The sequence below is a fragment of the Neofelis nebulosa genome, chromosome 10 (genome assembly GCF_028018385.1).
Source record: "Neofelis nebulosa isolate mNeoNeb1 chromosome 10, mNeoNeb1.pri, whole genome shotgun sequence".
Lineage (NCBI taxonomy): Eukaryota > Metazoa > Chordata > Mammalia > Carnivora > Felidae > Neofelis > Neofelis nebulosa.
The window spans coordinates 79,948,035-79,972,426 of NC_080791.1; the positions used below are offsets into that span (position 1 = coordinate 79,948,035).

Consider the following 24,392-nt stretch of genomic DNA (forward strand, 5'->3'; position numbering starts at 1 on the left):
TATTATATATATATATATATATATATATATATATATATATGTATACACACACACACACACACACACACACACATTTCCTATAAGATAAGAAGCATCTGTTTTTGTTACTTGCAAGTAACCTGTCTCTTAAAGGTGTAATTCCCTGGTTTTGGAGTAAAGACTTGAGTGAAGAAAGTTGCAATAAATCCCCCCAAAGTATTCTAAATTCTCTGTGCTTTTGATGCTGCTGACTCAAAAATTACCCAAGAAATTTGATCTGTTTTAATATTTGTCACGGACTAGCAATTGTACAAAAGTCTTAAGGGAATTCTCTTGCTAATATATCTTATTGAAAACAAAGATTCGTTTAATTGGAGTCTTTATCTTGTTCATTTTCTTGGTAAGAAAATGTCTGTTCTCTACTGGTATCTCAGGGTACAATCTAAATGTAAGAGAAACAATGAGGAGATAAATTAACCATGGGTTGAAGCTCTGTTTATTCAGTTATCCATTACTTCTGGAAAACATTTGTGTTGCTTTCATGTTTTATATTATTATAAGATATTGAATAATGAATGACATTTTACCTGGTGCTTTTTTTTCCTTATATTATCTTTAGGTTCATTCTTAACAAATGGTAACACTGGGGGTGCCTGGGTGGCTCAGTCGGTTAAGTGTTGGACTTAAGTGTTGGTTTTGGCTCAGGTCATGAGCTCATGATTTATGCGTTCAAGCCCCTCATCAGCCTCTGTGCTGACAGTGTGGAGACTGCTTGGGATTCTCTGTCTCTCTCTCTCTGCCCCTCCCCTGTTCATGCTCTCTCCTCTCAAAATAAATAAATACACTTAAAAAAAAGAAAAAAGAAGCGGTAACACTGAATTACAATATAATATGAATCTCAAGATAGTTAAATATATTATCAAACTAGTTCCCAAAGGGGTTATGCAAATTTATTTTCTTTTTAGTAGTAGTTAAAAATATCCTTTCATTATAGTTTCGCTTTCCTTTTCTTACTAAGTGCTTCAGACTCTCTTTACATAAAATAAATTTGATACATAAAAATTTTATTTGTTATGAATTTAAATTATGATGCTTACTATTGATGTTGTCAACCACCATAAGTCCTTCTGTGAAAATGGTTGATTAATGACTGTAATCATAATAATCATAACATAATCAATAACTAATATAATGTTCCTTTTTATTTGGTTCTAATTAGTCCCTTGAAATTTTGTCATCTGCCCTATCAATCTGCCAGCATCGATCAGTCGTCATGTATACTTGATTCCAGAAATCCCCATTCTGTAAGCTGTGCTCTTACCTGATTTTATCCCCTCTGGGCACTTCAGTCTTGATTTTAATTGCCAGAAAGGCTTTTCAAGGGAGCCTGGCTTCCACCTGACGTACCTCAACCTCTAGTCGGCTCCTGCAGACTCATCAGGCTCTCTTTCCATCAGTTTCAGAGATGTCCTACTTCAAAGAACAATGCTTCTCCAATTTATCGCAGAATTGTTTGTGATGGTATCACTGTTACTCTTTCACAGAACTTGCATCCCTTTGAACGCACATTAAGAATTCTTTAATAGCATCTGGAGAAATTATTTAACTCAGAACTTTATGCAGTGAATGGGAACACTTCTTTGAGAATAACTGACCTACATTCTGGGGTGAGCTTTATGTATACTGTGCCATGGAGTTTCTTTAGGAAGTAATTTTCCCCAACTAAAATGATACACAGGTCCTCTTACAATCATCTGTTCATTCCCTATCCTATCTTACTAAGGAAGTGATGGAAACTTGGACTTCCCATTAGTTACATCTGATTCTCATCTTCTATGGATCTCCTCCTCTACCTGTCTCTCCATCCCTTCCACCTTCTCCTCTTCTTTTCTTTTCTTATCCCAGGTCCCCTCTTCCCTCTCCTGTGCCTTTTTCCTCTTTGTTATTGTGAATGTCCAGGTGGTTCTGATCCCCTTTCCTGTGTTCAGACACTTATCTTTCTCTACATCTGCACTGGGCTGTCAACTTCTTACATTAGTTGTTATCATTTAGAGGCTTTCTTGGTGTTTATTTGCAATTACTGAAAATTCACCTTATATACCAGTGCTAGCCTAACTCAGCAGCATTCTGAAGGAGGTTTGTTCCTTCTAATATGCCTTTCACAGTGTTTACTGCTAATTATGGGTACTTGAATCCATCTGGAATGATTTCACGCCATATTTGCAGCAGACTCAGCTATTCTCCCCAATCTAAGTGCTTTGTTCCCTGCCCTGGCTGTAGTAGCTCAGTAGTGCACCTATTACACCATTTGAAGTGATGAAAACATTTGAGAAGATTAAAAAGCGTATGTAAAGTGTTAATTACTGATCAATACTTCCCAGTCCCTCTCTTCCTGCATGTTTTGATCCCAATTTTATATTCACCAAAATGGAGAAAAATTTAAGCATATGGAGCCAGTAGAAGCACATAATGGATTTTTTCAATCAACCAGCAGACCCCATATTTTAGGAGAATCCTACCTGTACTCTGTGAGTTGTGGTTTGTCCTTCAGCCTCAGTGACAGGAGAATATGTGGCATATGCAAAATTGCATTTTTTATATTTACAAAGCACTCACACGTCCATTGCCTCCTTTTTATTCTCACACTAACATAGTGAAAAGGCAGACATAATTACAGATTGAGAAACCAAGGTTTCGAAATGCCACAGTACAGCTGTGTCCACGGTGACAGCTTGTAAATGGGTGACCCAGGACTAAAACATGTCTGATAAATTCTGTTCCATGTTTTTTTTTTTCCTCTTTAACACTCTGTCAAATAAGAAGTGAAAAAGTCTCAGTTTTGATGGTAAGGACAGTAGTATTAGAAGACTTTCCCCCTTGTTCTTGTCTAATCAGCCAAGTACAGGTGCACACGGCATGAGCAGATGGAAATGCAATGAAGACAGATGTGATGACAGTTCATGCACAGACTCTGATGCTTTAAAACCCCAGTGCTAGTCTGAAAGCACAGCTCATAGCAGGCATAGCACAAGAAGAATCAAATGTGGGCACAAGATTTGTACAAGCTGCCTGTCTCTCCAAATTTTGAAAGCAAAATGGCGCTAGTGATTTTGAAACCCTGCATCTATTCGTAAGTCCTTCAAGTAGCGCATACTTTTTGACATTGTTGATTGAACATGATTAGAAGAAAATAAAAGTAAATGCAGAATCTTTGACCATTTGTACGCTATCAGCCCAGTGTAAGATAAATCAGAATGACGGAGTAACCAAATCTTTGGTCTTCAGAATGTGAGTTGTATCTGTATTATGTGGGGAGCCTAGATTTGTGCTTTGGCCAGTTATTTAGTATGACTACCCTCCCTGCTCCTCAGGAAAGCCCTTTGACTTTTAGCATATTACTTTCAACATTAAAAATTGCTAAGTAGCCCCTTCTAGTTGGAGGAAATTGCAGGCAGTGAGGGTAAATGTATCAAAATGAACATCCTCATGGGTCAAAGGTGGCAAAGCTGAAGCCACCTTGGGGTCATGCTCTCAACCTTTTTATTATTTGGGAGACAGTTGCAAGAAGGTGAAGACTTCTTGCCTGTGCTCAGGTAAAGACCTAAGCCCACCTGTGCCTCTTAAGAGCCATGGACATTGGGCAAGTCTCTTGACCTCTCTGAGGGTCAGATAAGTTTATTTGTATGCTAAATAGGAACATTATCTTGCTAGCTACCTTACAGTGTTGCTAAGAACCATGTATAAGGGAATAACTGAAAGTTCAGCTATTTTTAGTGGTACCATATATGTTGTTTCTGTACCATTTGAGCTCTGACACCTGCCGGGGATTAAGAACTATAGAAAGACCAACCTGCAGATGTTGCAGAAGGATGTTAGCAATGGGAGAGCATAATATGAGAGAGAGAGATCCCCCCAAAATTAAAATCTAGCCATTTCTTCCCCTTACTCTGCAGTGGTTTTAAAGTTTAATGTGTATAAGACTCTTCTGGGGACAATGCAAAAATGTAGGTTCTCTCATGTTACCAGAAACTCTGATTCACCAAGTCTGGGCAGGAACCAGGATTCTGATTTAATATTAAATACCTTAGGTAATTCTGAAGGTGATTTGAGTACTCCAGTGTGAGAAATCTGAAATAAACCCTTCATTTCTGGTGCTTTCTCACCAGTGTATGGGGCAGATAGTTGGTGGACTAATGCTTTCAGCCGAAGAAGGTGCTTCTCATGTGTTCTGCTAATTAACCAGGCATGTGGCTAAGGTCAGCAGTTCTACAACAACAGTTTCTCTCTGTTCCACTTTCATTTAAGCAAATTAACGTCCAGAATAAGCATTTCCCAGCCTCCTTTATAGCTGGCTGGGGTCATGTGCCTAATTTGTGTCCACTGTTCTATAAACAGAAGAGATGTAGGCATCTTTCACATTGTATCCATAAAGAAAAAAACATTGACTCTCCTTTTTGTCTTTCCCCCTTCCTTGATGGTGGAATGTAGATATAGAGGTGAGGACCAAACAGGCAAAGATGACACCAGGAAGGATGACACCAGGAAGTGAGAGTGAGTCTGGCTCTTCACACCTGGAAGGAATAGAGTCACAACACTGAATTTTGTGTCAGAAATGTCAGAGAAAGAAACTTCCACTTGCTTAAGATTCTGCTATTCTGAATCTCTTTCACACAGAGCTAAACCCAGTTTGTTCTAACTCATAAAAGTATCAAATGCCCACCCAGGATGAGGACAATGCAATATTATCATGTGAAATGCATAGCCTCTCACTGACAAAATAGGCATTCCAGAACCTTCCTCATAAGGCTCGTAGAAGAGCCTTAAGAGATAAATATGCATGCAGGTTGCATGATGGGACTCCTACAACTCTGTAAATGAACAGTTTTATATGTATTTTTATTATTAAGGAGTAATCCATAAATCATTTGTTATGATGGTAAACCATCAACTCTAGGATAAAGAATTCTGTGCTGGGGCGCCTGGGTGGCGCAGTCGGTTAAGCGTCCGACTTCAGCCAGGTCACGATCTCGCGGTCCGTGAGTTCGAGCCCCGCGTCGGGCTCTGGGCTGATGGCTCGGAGCCTGGAGCCTGTTTCCGATTCTGTGTCTCCCTCTCTCTCTGCCCCTCCCCCGTTCATGCTCTGTCTCTCTCTGTCCCAAAAATAAATAAAAAACGTTGAAAAAAAAAAATTTAAAAAAAAAAAAAAAAAAAAAAAAAAAAAAAGAATTCTGTGCTAAGGTTGGTGGAGTAACTTGGATAGAAAAAAAAATATCTACCTCCAACTCTAAGCTCTAAGAGAGACTTGAGTGAATTCCAGGTCCAGAAAACCTTGAGTGGAAAACACTCGCTGAATGTACGTTTGTTAGCAGAACCCTGATGATCTTGGTGGGAACCATAACTGCAAGTCAAACAGGGGCGATGTTGAGTTCCAGGGCCCTTTCCAACATACCAAGGGGATGTCTGTGAGAGTGGATTTTAGTCAGGTTATTTGGATGGCTGACTTATTATTCATGAGGAGTGCGCAGTGCAAGGTTTGTGTTAAAGGCTTTTTGAATCATATTGCCATCACCATGAAAAATAGCCCAGTCACAGTATGCATCCAGAAAGATTTATGGGTGTGCTTTTACCATATTTTGAGAGGGCTGCTTAGCAATGATACTGGAGTAGCCTATGAAGGTAGCCATGTGTTAGTCAGATAATCTGTAGTATTTAAAATCACCCAAGGTGCAGTAGTGGAAATGAAGGAATGAGTTACCTTAGACCTTTGTAAGTGATATCAACCAGACAGACTTTGTAAGCTGTGAGCACAAAACCAGGAATGGAATACCAGTTAGGCTTGCCTGTATAAATCTGGGGCAAATTATTACATTTGCTTTCAGCAGTGCTTCCCAAACTTGAGTGAGCGGCAGAATAGCCAAGCCTTACTCTCAGAGTTTCTGTTTCAGTGAGTTAAGGACAGTTTGGGGCCTAAGAACTTGTATTTCTAGTAAGAACCCAGGTGATGCTTGTGTTTCTGGTCCAGAAAACACATTTTGAGATCCACTGGCTTATAGGAAGTTCCTGGTAAAGTTTGGTACATAAGGAACCCATTTTTGTGTCAGTATAAAAGGTTATAATATTCCCTCATTCTCTATACACATAGGGGTTAGATTGTAAAATCATGGATAGTGAAGACTCCATCTTATTTGTTATAACTCTGAGACTTTGTCTGGTGCTAGACATTTCTTAGCTGCTTCAGGTTTTTGTTGTTTTGTCTGGTTTTGCTTTGTTTTTGTTTTTGTCTTTGCGAGAAAATTTCCTTGCCTTCCTTCTTTACTGTGGCACCACTCCAGACAACAATATGTCCTTTCGGATGTACCTATGTTATAGAAAGTGCTTTGTACAAAGCCTGGCAATAATTGCTTCACAGGAGAGGATATTTCCTAAGCTGAGTTGTTATGTTATGATGCACTTTAGGGTGGGAGGCAGAGATATGGTTTTTATAAGTCTGAGCCATGGAGACAGGAGAGCTGATGGAGGTCAAAACCTGGATTTGAATCTTGGCTTTGTTTCTTGCTTGCTGTCTGAGCTTAAGAGATTCACCTAATCTAAGTTATCTGACCTTGCTGTTACATGGGTTTAATCATTTGGAATAATCGTACTGGAAGTTATGATATGTCAAGTCTTTAGTTAATACACTTCAATGTGTTAATGCATTTAGAGTTCAATTACTTAACTGAGATATTTTAGTTATAGTTTAAGGGAAATAAAAGTTATTCTTGAATAAAGATACTTAGAAATACAGAAAAGGAGGGGCTGGATATTAGCAAAAAAAATAGGGTTAAAGCAAATGTCTTAGCAAGAGAAGTTTATGCAATGGAAAAAGAAATAAAGCTAAATCTGACCATTTCTCTGTGGACAGGATGGGTGAGTCCTGTGTAAGGGCGGGGGCAATAGAGTGCTTTCGCATGAGTTCTTCAAAGCCAAAGGTGAGGCACTTGACTGTGTATTTGGGATAAAAATGAAGAATAACTAGAAAAAGTTGAAAGTAATTTGAGTTTTAAAATCAAATGCTTCCAACAGTCAGAAAAAGGTAAATAATATTTACCTAAAAAAATACTCTCTTTTGCTGGGACCACTCTGTTAGAAGCAGGAGTCAAACTCTAGTCATACAATGAAAATAATCACTTAAAATTCCAATGTGAATACAAACTAAAGTGGAAGAAATGGCTGCTGATGTGGATGATATCTGCAGTAAAGCACAGTGTTTCTACAAGTATATTGGAATTTCAGTGAGCAGCTTTTTTATTTTTTAATGTTTATTCTTGAGAGAGAGAGAGAGAGAGCAAGCATGAGTGGGGGAGGGGCAGAGAGAGAGGGACACAGAGTCAGAAGCAGGCTCCAGGTTCTGAGCTTTGAGCACAGAGCCTGATGTGGGGCTCGAACCCACAAACCATGAGATCATGACCTGAGTCGAAGTCGGACACTTAACTGACTAAGCCAACCAGGTGCCCCTCAGTGGGCAGTTTTTATGAAAAGTTTATAAAGACTAAAGAAGATTAATGCAATCAATTGTATATATTTTACTTATTTAAAATAAGTATATTTGTGAAAATATGTCAATTTGAAAAATTATTAGTATTCTCTTTTTTTTTTTTTTTTTAATTTTTTTTTTCAACGTTTTTTATTTATTTTGGGGACAGAGAGAGACAGAGCATGAACGGGGGAGGGGCAGAGAGAGAGGGAGACACAGAATCGGAAACAGGCTCCAGGCTCTGAGCCATCAGCCCAGAGCCCGACACGGGGCTCGAACTCACGGACCGCGAGATCGTGACCTGGCTGAAGTCGGACGCTTAACCGACTGCGCCACCCAGGCGCCCTGTATTCTCTTTATTAGTGTGCTTATGTGTTATTTTTGAGTAACTTTAGCAAATAATAAAAAAGGATATTTATAGCTTAATTTGTGATCTCTGTTATATAGTCCATTATTTCAATACATGTAAAGTTCTTAACTATTAAACCGTGACTGTGGGAACTTTCAAAGAGCTTTGTGGTAGAAAGCCACTTTATCAAAGTTAAGGTAGTTTTATTGTAAAGTTGTTTTGTTTATATATTTTTATTAATATCCATCTCTTTATGCAATTATATCATCAAAACATATATTTTACATGGGAGATCCAATATACTGGGTTTAAATGCTAAATAAATGCTATTTCAGTGTATTGTAGATTGTAGATTGTCAGGTATTGTTTGGTTTTTAATAGGTTTAAACAGTGTTGTTTGTTAGTGTATTTTAATAATTTAATATTTTAGAGTACTTTAAGATTACATCAAAATTGAGTGGAAAGCACAGAGTTCCCATATACCCGATGTCCTCATAGATCCACAGTCTCTTCCACTGTCAACACCCCACACAAAAGTGATACGTTTGTTAAGACTGATGAACCTACATTGGGCATCATTATCACCCAAAGTCCATAGCTTACATTAGGATTTAGTCATGGTGTTGTATGTTCTGTGGGTTTTGACAGATGTGTAATCACATGTATCCACCATTATAATCTCCTAGAAAGTAGTTTCATTGCCCTTAAAATCCTCTGTGCTCTGCCTATTCATCTCCTTCCCTTGACTCCCTAGCAAACAATTAATATTTTACTGCCTCCATAATTTTTTCCTTTCTCAGAATGTTGTATAGTTGGAATCTTACAGTAGGTAGCCTTTTCATATTGACTTCTTATACTTAGTGATGTGCATTTAAGTTCACTTTTGTTTTTTCATGGCTTGATAGCTTGTTTGTTTTTAGTGCTGCATAATACTCCATTTCCTGTATATACCACAGTTTATTCATTCATTCACCTACTGAAGAACACCTGGTCACTTCCAAGTTTTGGCAATTATGAATAAAACTGCTATAAGAGTCCCTGTGCAGGTTTTATGTGGAGATAAGTTTTGAACTCCTTTGAGTACATACCAAAGGCCATTATTGCCAGACCATATGGTAACGTATACATAGTTTTATAGGAAACTGCCGACTGTCTTCCAAAGCGGCTGTACCATTTTGTAATCTCCCCAGCAGTAAATGAGCGTTCCTGTTGTTCCATTTCCTGGAAAGCATTTGGCGTTGTCAGTATTTGGATTTTTTGTCTTTCTAATAGGCGTGTGGTGGTATCTCATTGTTATTTTAATTTCTAATTCCCTAATGACGCATGATGTGGAGCATCAATATTGTATGTTAATACCTTTCTGTACCCACCCCGTGTGGTTTAAAGGAGCACTTAGTTAATATTTAACCAGGGTTCTGGCTTTCCTGGTGAAATTTCTGACACCATTAGAGTCCAAACCTGAAATAGAGAGAGACAACTTTGCTCTGAAATCCTTTAGCATCATTCTACGAGCAGCTGCCTCCTCAATAGTATTTAGAATGTACTCTAAACACAGATGTTTCCTCCAAGATCAAAATACTCATTCACGTGCAAAAAATTCATAGTGACATAATTTCCTTTTGAAGGATAAAGTCTGGATAGCACCAGCCGTCACTCTCCTCACAGCATGCCCTATCTCTTGGAGTGCAATTGCTGTAGCAGGATTATTAAGCTTTAAATAACTAGAAAGGGATACTGGCAAAATACGTGCTATTTAAGGTATGTGAGCAGATTTTCAGACAAGACTGAGCAAACTTGTGCTTAAGAAAATGGCAGCAGCAGCTGCGTTTGACCCTAAATAAAGTACGTTGTGATTTTAACATCAAACTTTAAATATTTTATTGATCCATCTGAACTTCTTTAGGTTAATAGAAAATGCGAAGCAGTTATCATCAATTGTTGCCAGCACCTTTAGCCAGGCTCAATCATGGTTTGTGCAGATATCCAGAAGAAATAATCTAACCCATGCTAAGGTTCTTAGTACAGCTCAATTTCTTCTATTCACTAAGTCAGGTAGAATCCAGATTACTCTGTAACAAAAAGTGTGATACTCTAGTGAACTGAATGATATTAATCATATGAAACTGTTGTGTAAGAACCAGCCTTTGAATTGATGCAGATTAGGCCCATCTATGACTATAGACCCTCGGAGTAGAAATTCTATTTTATTTTTGTATATGCCTGTGAAAAAGACCCATCTACCGACTGTTTGAAAGAAAGGAAAACTTCCCATCTTCAATATTTCCCCTGATGTATATATAATAAAGCACTTGTGCTTTCTATATGTAAATACCTTGTTTTTCTTCCTTATTCCAGAGGCCACAATAACTTTTTGGGGCCTGGGGACACTTAATATAGTTTTTAACCTATAGGATGCTGGACGCCATGGGAGCATTATGCTTTTTATACATTGTAGAATATCCCATATAAAATTGTATAGTAGTTTTAGACAAAAGCCTTTCAATTAAAACCTCTCTAGACAGGGCTCCTGGGTGGCTCAGATAAGTGTCTGACTTCAGCTCAGGTAATGATCTCACAGTTGGTGAGGTCGAGCCCCGCATGGGGCTGTCTGCTGTCAGCACAGCTGCTCCTGATCCTCTATCCCCTGTTCTCTCTCTCTAAAATAATAATAATAATAATAATAATAATAATAATAAAAATATATATATATGAAAACAAAAAAGCTTTCTAGCCAAACATTCTTATTTCAGAAATATGACAGCTGTTTTGTTTTTTGTTTGTTTGTTTGCCATACCCAGAATTGAGTCCAGCATTAAGGGTTATCATGACACAGCTATGGAGAGCTATGGAAATGAAAGAAACATGTAATTTGAGAATTATCAGAATATAGTTAAATGGAATCCATCCCTTATATATTTTTTATGACATAAATACAGATTTGAGTTTAATATCCAGTACAAACTTTATTATGTTCATACTCTATAAAGAACATTATATAATTGAAGGAAAATGGCCTTAAAAAATCTTTAGAATTTTAAAACAGCCAATAACATAATATAAAATTCAAGACATAAGTATAAGCAAATATCTCAGACAATAACTCAAAGGATGGGGTGCTTGTTAGAAAATATACTTAAGGAGAGAATATACTTTAAGGACGAGAATATACTTTAAGGAGAGAATATACTTTAAGGACAGCTACCAGGCAAGTATTGATGAGCAGAAATAAAATTAAAGCCAAAATAATAAAAATAAATAAAACCTCCATCACAACGTGAATCTGTGCACCCAAATTCCAGAACACATAAGAAACCTAGTGGTAAGAATGCCAGTAAGTAAAATTAACAAATAAAAATCAGTGTAGATAATATTATTTTTATGGAAGAGCTCGGTAAGAATGTGTGTGTGTGTGTGTGTGTGTGTGTGTGTGTGTGTGCGCACGCGTGCACGCATGGTTAAGAGACATGGATAAAAGATTGACAGCCTAAATATGTATCGAATAAAAGTTCTTGAAAAGAGAGGAGAGTATGATGTAGATGCAACAGTTAAGTCTGAATATATATTTTATAATGAAGACGATTTTTTGAAAAAAACTTTAACGTTTGTTTTTGAGACAGAGAGAGACAGAGCATGAGTGGAGGAGGGGCGGAGAGAGGGAGGCACAGAATCTGAAGTAGGCTCCAGGCTCCGAGCTGTCAGCACAGACAGTGCACTAGGGTTTACTTTTCTCCATATCCTTGCCAACATTTGTTTCCTCTTCTTGTCTTAGAAGTGAGGCGATAGATATCTCATTGTGGTTTTGCTTTGTACTTTTCTGATAGCTACCGATGTCAAAAACCTTTTCATGTACCTATTAGCCATTTGCTTGTCTTCTTTGGAAAAACTTCTATTCATTTCCTCTGCCCATTTTTTAGTCAGATTTTGTGGTTGTCATTAAGTTGTATGACTTTCTTATTCTCCCCACAGAATACTGCCTAAAATGTAACTGCTAACAAAACCTAATGGAGGGGTGCCAGGATGGCTTAGTCCACTGAGTGTCTGACTTCGGCTCAGGTCATGGTCTCACAGTTTGTGAGTTTGAGCCCCACTTTGTGCTCGCTGTTGTCAGCGTGGAGCCCACTTTTGATCCTTTGTCCCCCTGTCTCTCTTTCCTTCCCCCTCTCAAGTTCTCTCTCTCCAAAATAAATATTAAAAAAAAAAAAAAGCTAATGGAGGTAAACTTTAGATTTAGATTTCAAATCCAAAATTAACTTTTCCTATTTTATCTTTCTAAAAAGTAAATCTGCTCATGTCACTTCACAAGCCCATTCAATGCCATGGCTTCAGTGGCATATGAGCCCCATGGGGCTAACCCCAATGTACCTCTTTAGTCTCGCTTTTCTACTCTTTCACTGGTACCTTATGCATGATGCCACCAGGCATCATTATAGTTCTAGTGCACATATCCTCCCCTCTCTCTTGCCTCTTCCTGTTATTTAGCTGACTGCTTTACACAGCTCAAGACAGCTCAGTGTCACTCCCTGAGTAGCTGCCTCTGCAGAGCCTATGAGTGCTACCATCAACCTCCTTCATGGATTGCCAACTCCTTGAACTGCGGGATTGTTTTAGCCCCATTCCTAGTACATAAAAGGTTTTTATAAATGTTGACAAGAATATTAATGCTTTTTTCATAAAGTTATTTCTGGGGTGAATGACATTTCATATATTTAGCCACATTTTTTAACCCATCAGAATGAAGGCTCTCTGATAAGGGAGGGGAGTTATTAGTGACAGCAGAAAAAAGTTCCATTTGCAAGGGAATTGTCTATTTTAAAGGAAAAGTCAGCCATTTATTCTTTTTTTTTTATTTTTATTTTTTTTAATTTTTTTTTTAACATTTATTTATTTTTGGGACAGAGAGAGACAGAGCATGAACCGGGGAGGGGCAGAGAGAGAGGGAGACACAGAATCGGAAGCAGGCTCCAGGCTCTGAGCCATCAGCCCAGAGCCTGACGCGGGGCTTGAACTCACAAACTGCGAGATCGTGACCTGAGCTGAAGTCGGACGCTTAACCGACTGAGCCACCCAGGCGCCCCCATTTATTCTTTTATTAAAAGAAAAGTCAGTCAGTTTATTGTGGATAAACATAATAAACAATATTAACACAATAAACATTTGGGTTATTATTATTATTTTTTTTTTTTTGAGAGAGAGAGAGAGAGCACGAGCACAAGCAGGAGAGGGGCAGAGTGAGAGTGAGAGAGAGAGAATCGTAAGCTGGCTCCACACCCAGTACAGAACCCAATGCAGGGCTTGATCTCAACAACTGTGAGATTGTGACCTGAGCCTAAATCAAGAGTTGGACGCTTAATCCATTGAGCCACCCAGGCACACCCACAACAAACTCATTTATCCATAAATCAGAGCTCATTGGCTAGAAACTTACTTGCCATCTTCTAATATGTATATATATGTTTATATTTATTTACATATATAAAATATTTATTTATATATTTATATTTTATTTGTGGTGTTGAATCCCTGAAGCTTCTGGAGTGCAGTCCTAATCATCAAAAAATATTTTCCCTCTTTTATTTTTACAAGATGAAGTGAGTTTTGTTGAAGTAATAAGAGCTAGTATTTGTTGAGTGCTATGTGACAGTCACTGTTATAAGTGTTTTGCTTATATCATCTAATTTATTTTTTTTTAATTTTTTTTTTAACGTTTATTTATTTTTGAGACAGAGAGAGACAGAGCATGAACGGGGGAGGGTCAGAGAGAGAGGGAGACACAGAATCCGAAACAGGCTCCGGGCTCCGAGCTGTCAGCACAGAGCCCGACGCGGGGCTCGAACTCACAGACTGCGAGATCATGACCTGAGCCGAAGTCAGCCGCCTAACCGACTGAGCCACCCAGGCGCCCCTATATCATCTAATTTAATACAATCACCCATTAAATTGGTCATGATAGTTGCCTAAGTGTATGGATGAGAAAACAGGTATTATCAGTGGTTACAAGATGCATCTAGAATTACATATCTTATTAAACAGTGGAATTCAAGTACAGTTGTTCTGTCTCAAGAACCCAGCAACTGTGCTTTATTATATTCATACTATTTGAAAAGTGATCTTGCTGGTATGAGATGAGCATGAGAAGCACACAGAATATCTAATTAATCAACTCTGTAAGTTGAAATGTCATGCAATTATCTCTTACCTGACATCAGAAAAAGTCATTAGCTTATGTCTCTCATGTCACAGTCCTGAAGATGCAAGAAATCTAAGAGATGACCTAGAAATTTTCCATTACTTCACATATATTGACACATATGTCTAAAGGTTAAGTGATTTATACTAGATATTAGAGCTAGTCTGGTGCTAAGCTAAGAATAAAACTCTCATGAAGCACTCTTAAATTTTCTAACAAATTAGAGCCAACATCAGTGTCACATCCTCTTCCTGAGTTAACCTCAATGAGGAAACCTATTAGCAATTGTAAAACTTCTGTTACACCTGCAACCAATTTAGAATTCAAGTTGGCAAGGCCAACACTCAACTGGAATATCTGCCATCGCTTAGATGATAGCAAAATTGTCTGGTGGTTTTATTTAAAAGTTTATAGAATGATCCTATTATTCACTTCTACTCAATTTTAAAGCTTTCTGTGAAAAACTAAATCTCTACTTTTAATTTAATTTAATTTTAAGTGTATTTATTTATTTTTAGAGAGAGAGAGATGTGGGAGGGGCAGAGAGAGAGAGAGAGAGAGAGAGAATCCCAAGGAGGCTCCCCACCATCAGTGAAGAGCCCATTGTAGGGCTTGAACTCACAAAGTGCAAGTTCATGACCTGAACCAAAACCAAGAGTTGGAGGCTTAACTGCCTGACCCACACAGGCACCCTGAAAAATATAAATCTTTATTAAAGTAGCAATTCATTTATATACAGATTAAATGATAGCATTATTTCTAAACAGGATGATTCAGAAAAAATATTAATCAGAATATTTAGTTTGAAGTGTCTTTCTTGCTACGTACATGATATTTTCACATAATTCTCAAGAGAATGGCTTTAAGTCTTTTTGACAAAAGATATTTCAGTTGTCTGAAGACCTACATTTACACTATGATATAAATAGGCTTTTGGCCTTTTTTGCCATTATCAGTTTGAAACTATTTCATAGACAATTTTATCTCTCTCCTTTTTGAAATTATATGTTTGTCTTCTGTGTGTCTTAGAACAAATAGAAGAGCCACATATACATTTCTTATTTTCCCTAGTTTCTCTACAGTTAAGCTTTTCTAAATGGGAGAAAAAGTTCTCCCCTTTATTGACCTCTTCACCTCTTATTCTGAAATAAGAACTCTGGAATAACAATCTTTAAATTTTAAAGAGCATCAATTGTAAAATGACTTAACTTTCTTGAGGGAGGTAAACCATAAATACTAAATGAAAAGTTCACAGTGTTCTAGACTGCATCCTGATTTCAGAAACAGTGAGAGGTAAAAAAAAATATATCTAAGAACTAATAAAACAAACACTCATGATTTAAATTTCAGTGCAGTATCCCATCGCTTTCCTGAGATGTCCTCAATAAGGGACTCTTGTAAAATTTATTAAAATGTCACATCTGCTAATATTTTAAAAGCAAAGTATTTAGGGGCACCTGGATGGCTCAGTTAAGCCTCTGACTTCAGCTCAGGTCATGATCTCACAGTTTGTGAGTTCAAGCCCTGCGTTGGGCTCTGTGCTGACAGCTCAGAGCCTAGAGTCCACTTCAGATTCTGTATCTCCCTCTCTCTTTGCCCCTCCCCTATATTCACCCCTTTCTCTCTCTCTCTCTCTCAAAAATAAATTATAAACATTAAAATAATTTTTTAAAGCAAAGTATTTATGTTACATATTACCCCTAAACCATATTGTTTTCCTTAATATGGGATATAAGATTTCCAATTACAAAATGACTTACTTGAAAGAGCACCCCCATTCTCTAGCATTTTAAGAATATATTTAAACTGAAGCAAATGTGGATCTCAGTCAGATACAGTGGTTTCTGAACAGTCAGTTTTTGGAAATTCTAGGAGATACTTGCCACAGTTAGAGCAGTCTCTGGTTTCATTTTGAATTTCACTGCAGGTGATTTTACTTTTGGTTTACATTTAATTGCATTTTTGAGATATTAACACATGTTTTTGGCTGCCTGAAAGCAGTGGTATCTACTTTTTTTGATCTAGAAAATAACAGTATAAATACATATACATAATTTATTATATTTGACAATCCTAAGTGGTCCCAGATTATGGCTTTTTCACCATGAAAATTCATTGAGAACTCATCATGTCACTTTGTAATTAAGTATAGTGATTTACAGTTGTCTCAATAGGTATATTCTATCTTATAATCATAGATACCTCCTCTTACTTCGGTGTTACCTTCTTTCTGAGCCTTATTCTCCAGGCTTTATTCTGCCTGAAATCTTCACAATAGATTCATGTTTTGCTTGATTTGACCATTATTGGTTTTTATTATTTACAAACAAAAATACCTCTTAATACCTAATTTCATTTGAAAGCACCATGTAAAATTTATACTCATAACAATTTTGGATTTTTTACATTTACATATAGAAAGATTATAGAGATATACTAGACTTACATGTCTTTTTGTTTTGTAGCCTAGCATATTTGGTGAGTTTGAGTTACCATGTAAACTATACTGAAAATGTGATGTGTTAAGTTACCAGCCAAAAGTTAAAACTAGATTAAACAGATCTATGTATTAAGAAAGATATTATGGGGGCACCAGGGTGGCACAGTCAATTGAGCCACCTGACTTTGGCTCAGGTAGTGATCTTGTGTCTTCATAAGTTCGAGCCCCACATTGGGCTCTCTGCTGTCAGGATAGAGCCTGCTTTGGATCCTCTGTCTCCCTTTCTCTCTGCCCCTCCCCTACTTGTGCTCTCTCTCCCTCTGTCAAAAATAAATAAACATTTAAAAGATTTAAAGATGTTATGTTACTATAATATTTGAGTTTGAGATTTATTCTGTAGATAATGGGAAATGTTAAATAACATTTTTAGGCAGGGCTGATATATATACAACCTGGGTTCCCAAGAAGACTGTAGATATTTGTTTCATGTCACCCCAAATTTGTACAGCATCCAGTTGGGAGGCAGTCCCTAAATAGGTAGTAAGCAAGGTCTGCCTTCCATTTAGAAAAGGCAAAATAGGGGCGCCTGGGTGGCTCATTTAGTTGAGCACTGGACTCTTGATTTCAGCTCAGGTCATGATCTCTGGGTCATGGGATTGAGCCCCGTGTCAGGTTCCACGCTGATTGTGGAGCCTGATGGAGTCCGTCTCTCTCTCTCTTTCTTCTCCCCCTCTGTCCCTGCCCCCTGCTAACTCTCTCTAAAACTAAAAATAAAATATTTAAAAAAATAAAAGGCAAAATAGATGGCCCACATCCTGATAAGCTATTGCATTAAGCGATAGATGTCAGCATGGTTATTTGGATGTTCTTCTTTGCTACTCTGAATCATAAGGACATGATATGATTATGTGATCATGTAAGGTAAGGTGGACAAAAGGATTTGTTTGGTGTCAAGAGGGCAGAGGGCTGGTGCTGGTAGCATGTAATTGAAACACCCGGGAGTATCCTACCTTCACAGGTATGAAGTAGCGAGAAGGGCCAACACTATTACCAAGATTCAGTAGTTCTCTCTCCATACTCATGTGTTCTTTTTCCAATGTTAGGTGTACTCTCGTATGGGTGATGTGTTTTAACCTAGTAATGACACTCAGCCTCTTTTTCCTTGATAATTCTTGAAAATAAAAGATTTATATTAGTGTCTCATCAGTAGTGATTACGTTACTTTACCAAATCTGGACCAAGACTGTTTGGCTGGGCTTGAGCTTGATCCTTTTCCTTGATGGAGTGGTAGAGTTACCAGCTACATGGAATTAGCATGGAAAAATATTTCTAATAAGAAAAATCAGATTGTGGTTATTAGAATAACGGATAGCAGAAGTGTGATGGCAGAAGGAACAGATAGTTAAACATTTGATGACTCTGGTAATCTACTTTTCTTCATATTCCCTCAAGTTAGGCATAATCATAATTGGATCCTTGCATCTTGGGTGTAATTATATGTGTACCTTGTTTTAGATCTTGTGAAAGCATCATTAGGTTTGATAGGGATGAGATACATTAGTTAGAGGGTGGATGAAACAACACAAGTCTGCTTACCAAACTGTAAAAAACAGTGTTCTCAATGCCAGAACGGTATCAAGCCATGATGACTTCTGGAATTAAAGGAGTATGATCACTAATCACAAGTGGAAAGGTTAAATCAATGAATTGTCTGGGAGTCAGTATTCCCTCTTCAGTGCTCTGTGCATTCCATGTTTCTGAAGAGCATGCCATCTGAGAACAATTTTACTATGGACGTTGACAAGCCTCCCTTGTGTCCTACAATTGGCCCCTTTGTGGGTGATCATGATTATTATCCCCAATTCTGAGTATATTTCAAAGAGTGAAATACTCTAATTCTTAAGCTTGAGAAATCACATGTAGCTTAATGGAAACATATCACTTTAAACACTTTACACAATTGCCCAGAATTATTAACTGTCAGTGTAGACAGTAGATGTGTAATGTAATCACTGCTCATTTGGGGGCAGTCACAAGGGTATCCATGTGGAAAAGCAGCAGTCCCTCCTGTGCAGTTCCAGGTGCATTGTCCAGGGCCATCATAAGCATTTCCAGTGAAATAATGTTCTATTCATTGCTTTATCGTCTTTGAATTGAACAGAATGAAAAGGAAGGGAGGAGGAAAGAAATAAGGGAAGAAAGAAAAAAGGAAAAAAGCTTTAAGTGAAGGTGCCAACTTGAAATAGTATAGACCACTGAATTGTAAATATATTATTAACTGCATTATCACACCTAATAGACTTACTCAGATGTGGATGGTTTGTGTTGGTACATATATCTTCGTATCCAATACACTCCACCTGTCTGGTCTCAATTATACTTATATTAATTTAATTTTTATTTTACTATTACTTTTTAGTGCACAAAATTTCATTTTATCATCCACCTTCTGAGCTATTACACAGGAGCAAGTGGGGTGTGTGTGGGTGGGGAACATTGACAGCAGGGACTTCCTGAGTTGTCACAGGCTAAGTGCCATTCTCACACTGAACACAATGCCATCTACTAGATTGCAGAGATGAATGATATTGGAAAAATGTATCATTTTGTCTGGAACAATTTGTAGGGAGGTCCTGCTGCCATGTCACAGACCAAGCCGTGTCTTTCACCTCCAGCTTATCTAAGATGCTGTGGATATCCACATGGGTATCTCCAATGATTTTGTGCTTAAAAGAAAGCTAATATTTCCCAGAGGTCACTAACGGTGAAAGAGCTTAAAGGAAGGGTAATATTGTTTATGGAATCAGGTGGGCCCCTGTGGAAGCCAAATCATGAGCAGATTTGGGGGGAAAAAAAGAATTCTCTTCCTCAAACCCAGGTTCAATAAAAGAACAGATTTCCTCTTTCTGGAGACTGACTTTTTTTTTTTTTTTTCACTTGCAAGACTGGCACTGGCAGGTACTGGCAGGTCCAAGATCTGGGGGGAAATACATTTTCTTATAGTGGCTTATCTGGGATGCAGGTTGAGGGGCAATCCTGTGTTTCCGGCTGTCAGGGCAGAATTCTAGTCCTCCTACACAGCAGGTTCCTGAGGATGGACAAGGTATCAGTCATTCTGGAGGAGACTTGGGAAGGACTCATACTTCCCATTAGGTTGAGGCTGTAGAACCATGTGTCCAGTGGCGTAGGTGTGAGAATAGTCAGGCTCTGGGAAGCTGGAACTGTCTGGGGAGGGGAAATGCCATAGCTTTCCAGACTGAATAGAAAAGGTCCCCACCACGGACACTGGATACTGATCCACAGCCACAGGACCAGTCCCATTCAAGCTGTAGTTGGTGGCAGAATATGCAAAAGATACTCCTTGTGGTTTGGTCCACTGAGAAGAGAAACGCCACTGACTTGGAGGCACGTTGCTGTCATTCCTCAAGATCACATCTTCACTCTGGCTCTAGGGGCTCGATCCCTGGGGGCTTGACATGGCTAAGAGCTCTGGAAGTTAGTCTCTTCCACCATGCTGCTGATGTCCCCTTGAAAATAGATGAAAAAGGCACACTGGAAATTCCACGCAATCTTCATAGGTCCCTGCATGTTCACAGCAGTCTTCCCTCTTACTCCCATGGCGAGTGACACAGGTGGCACCTTAATTCCTGACCGTCACCTGAGACAGCAAGCCACTCCCGACTGGGCACTGGTGTCCTGTGATGGCCAGAGTTGCCTGACCCACTTTCAAGCAGCTCATTCTTAGTTTTATTTTTGTAGATAATTTAACGTTTTATTTTGAAATAAATTTTGACATAGAAAAGGGCACACTAAATCAGTACAGAATGTTCTTGTGTATCTTTACCCAAAACCTCTAATACAACATCATACAGAGTGATAATAATACAATTATTAAACTAGAAAATTAGCATCAATACAATACTATTAAACAAACTGTAGACCTTATTTAAATTTCATGTCTTTCCACTAAAAAACTATAGCCATTAAAAAGATGAAAAATCTAAGTATAAGTATGAAATCTTTAGAGCTAGTGAAGATACTTTATCTACAAAGATAATTCAGGAAATGAAAAAGGGAAAAATAGGCCATTGTATGATAAAAAATTAAGATTGCATATGTCAAAAGTATAACTGTACAGGAACAAAAGGAAAACTAGGGTATGTTTTAACCTACGGTCTGAGCAACATTGCGAAGTTAGAACATCAGTATGTATCCCCTCATTATAGTTTACAAGCTTTTAAATATAGGAATAATATATATTAAATTATTTTAAAACCTCTAATCTTGTGCTTTGTGTATGATGAATACAAATATTTACAAGAAAACATTACTTGAGTGAAACAAGTTAACTCCTCATTTGTGTAAACTATTTCACAGTATTAAAATTCTAAGAAATGAGCTTTTTGGAAATGAGCTTTTTAGAATTTTAACTCTTTGCTAAAGAGAAAAATTAGACAAAGGTTTCATTCAAACTGAGGCAGCTGTATCCCCTCTCTGCACGACAGGAAAATAAAATAGGAAACAATTTGTTTCAATGTTCAAAATAAGGTGGGAATTGTAAGTGAAGAACTCTCAACTTTAATGTATTCATTCATTCAGTTATTCATTCATTCTGCATAAATTTTGTTCAGTTTGCTCACGATGCTCATCAGATCGACGTTCTTTAAAGTCATTATGCATGAGATGTACTTTAGCACTAAATGGTTTGCTCCTGCAGAGACAGTACAAAATCTGAATCCAGAGGGTTTCAACAAGATTTCTGTTCTCCTTTACCCTGCCTGTCTAAAAGTACCTCAGTTACCAGGACAAAGAAAAGCCTGAGCATAATGAGGCAGGTATAATTGAATAGCTATAAGGGTTTAGATTCAGATGGCTAAGAACACATGGCTTCTATGTCAGAAGTAACAAACATTCATCTATGAATCAAGGTCAATTATGGTAAGTTAAAAGGGTAATCGTATCTGTCCATACTCAAGCCCAGCAGAGAGAGTACACTTATACACTTATGAGGCTTAGAAAAAGAAATGGCTTCTGAACATCCAGAAGCCCTCTAAGTATAATGCACAGTCCTCCAGAATATAAGAGGATTCAAAAACTATAGTCTTAGAAGGGAATATAGACACTGATGCATCTATGACTAGATTATACTAGGGTCCAAGGTGACCAGCATCCAGATGACAGTAGGAAAAGAAATATTTGCTGTTTAGGGGCACTTGGGTGGCTCAGTCAGTTAAGCATCCAACTCTTCGATTTCAGCTTAGGTCATGATCTCATGGTTTGTGAGTTTGAGCCCTATGTCTGGCTGTATGCTGACCACTGACCATGCATAGCCTGCTTGGGGATTCTCTCTCTCCTCTCTCCCCCTCTTTCTCTGTCCCTTCCCTACCTATCAGAATAAATAAATAAACATTAAAAAATACTTGTTGTTTAGAGATGTGCTCTCAGAAACTAACACCTGTTGTAGATTTGAAACTAAAATTATTTTATAACATACCATACATAAATATAATAAAACAGTATTAAATGTAAGGCCAAATAAAGTTCTATCTTTTTAAATAAACATGTTACTACTAATACATCAACATTTTAATTGAATTAAAGAAACGTTATTTTACATTACAGATTATACTCAGTTTGTACAAATATATTACATCTCATATCATGAAGGACTTACCCATGATGAACAGAGAAATGCAGCTGACATGTTTAGGAATTATTAATGCTTTATAATTTCTCAGCAATACACTATGTTTCTTTCATCAGAATAAAAGCTTGAAGAACAAACTCTTGTCAGGAAACAAGCTGTGTGGCATCCATGCAGAAGAGGTGAGTAAATTTTCTCTTCTAGATTCAACAGAATAGAAAGTGCCAGAATATTAGTGCCAGGTTTTTCTTTTAAAACCCAGATACCCGGAGACTTTTCTTTCACTAACACAAAGGAAAACATCGGAATAGGAAAACTAAAACAGATTTTAAACCTTAGATATTTTTGGATGTTTTTGACATAGCATAACCAAGAACAAACAAACAAAAAAAATTAAGCCCGTTAAGCATTACTTCCCTACAGTGATTTTATGGATTCCTTCCTTAATTGGATTATCAGGATTTCCTTAATAGTGAATATCTGAAGGTCCTTGAATTTTTTTTGTTTTTAACCATCTATGTGATGTCTACAAAGTTTTGCAATAACAATTAAGTGTCAGAAAGAGGATCCTGGGGTTGATCATAAATCTTAAGGAACAGATACATTCCTCAGTTCTACTTGCTAGGCAGGAAATTTGTCTCATGCGTTTCTTAGGGTGGGGTGTGGAAAGTCATTCTGGTTAATCCAGATTTAACTAAAATCAATTTCTTATACTCCTGGTATCCCAAATCCGTCTGTGATCTAATCCCCTATTTAATGTAGTTTAACCCCTTTCCCATAGCAGTTAGAAGTAAGGCACAGAGCTGGTGAAATACCTCTATAATCTTCTATTGGTGGACTCACATTTTTTGTTCCAATGGACTTTTCCTATTATTATCACCTTATAGCAGGAGGGATAGGGAAGATTACCTGATGACTCATAAGAATTGCTTTTTAGGACTCCCAACTAGGAAGTAGTGACATGTGTTTCATTTTACCATATTTGCCAGACCTAGGTCACATGCCTAGCCAAACTGCAAGGAGTCTGGACAATGTCATTAGGTTGGTGGTCATTAGGTTGAGATAATTTTTTAGTAAACCAGGTGAAAATACTTCCTGATGGATGTGTAAAATTCATCACTCTAAACACTCAAGTTAGAGTCTAACATGAAATATAAGAACCCATTTATAATGTCTTTCGAATAATATTGTGCATGAAATATCAGTATAAATTTTCAATACATGGAAAAGAAAGGTTGATGCTTTATAAATGAATAATCAAACTGAATCTCTTGTAGATATGAGCCAGTGTAGTGTTTCTTTCATTACACTTTTCTATTTGAAGAGTATGCTGCTTAATTTGCTATGATTCTAGAAATATTACATGTGTAATGTGCAGTTTCTGGATAGGTAAGCAAGTAGAGCCAATTTTTGAGTAAGAACTATGTTGACTCTGTGGATTGAAACTATATTCTGAGATGGTTGCCGGGTTCCCAGAGTCCCCCAGCACTCATGAAAGAGAAATGGCTCCTGGGAGACATTGCCTATAGTGTTTAGAAACAAACAAAACAAACAAACAAAAATCCAATAAACAAGCAGCAACGTCAATCTGGGTCTACCTGTCATTTTTTAGCCCCTAAGGTCATTAAAGAGTCATTTTAAAAATTCATCTCAATTCCTTACGACGATATATTATATCTACATTTTAATTTATGAATTCCTAGATGGTTCATATATTACTATTGCATAATGTTGAAATAAATTTATTCACTTGACCTATCTCTATTTACTTATGGAAAATAATTTAGAGTTTAAAATTCTGGGCAAAGAGGGAGACATGTATATTTTTTTTTCTGTCACAAAAACACTTGCAAAGAATATGGTAACAGATGTAATTATTTGTATTACCACTACCAAAACAAAATAGTAACATCCTCTATCAGTTTAGAAGCTAAAAAGGAGCTTGTCTTCTAAATCAGTGCCTCTAAACTATTTATAGGTACATAAATATCCACATCCCATTGACACATAATGGCTGGTCAATGTTTTAATTTGCCAGGGCAGAATATTGAAAAGAGTGGAGGCTACTTCCAATACCATTGTCTTCACTGTTATTTCACGAAAGAAATGTTCTTGGACATGAATTGTAGAAAAGAAGAACCTCAGAGACTAGCTGAAATATTCTGTCATGGCCACCTTCTTTGTCTTCACCTTCTCCATTTTTTTATTTTACTTACAATTGTTCTCACAAGCTTAATTTTACTGTGGACTTGTGGACTTTACAGGCACCAGGATGTCAAA

At 37.4% G+C, this 24,392-nt stretch overlaps 1 protein-coding gene across 4 annotated transcripts in view; it reads left to right on the top strand.

The window, feature by feature from the left end:
* LUZP2 (leucine zipper protein 2) overlaps positions 1 to 24,392 on the top strand; it is a 502,146-nt gene that overhangs the window by 338,287 nt on the left and 139,467 nt on the right. For all 4 annotated transcript variants that reach the window (XM_058688487.1, XM_058688484.1, XM_058688483.1 and 1 more), the window contains exon 6: positions 22,232 to 22,294. In XM_058688487.1, the coding sequence (XP_058544470.1) occupies positions 22,232 to 22,294 (63 nt within the window). The remainder of the gene's footprint in view (positions 1 to 22,231; positions 22,295 to 24,392) is intronic.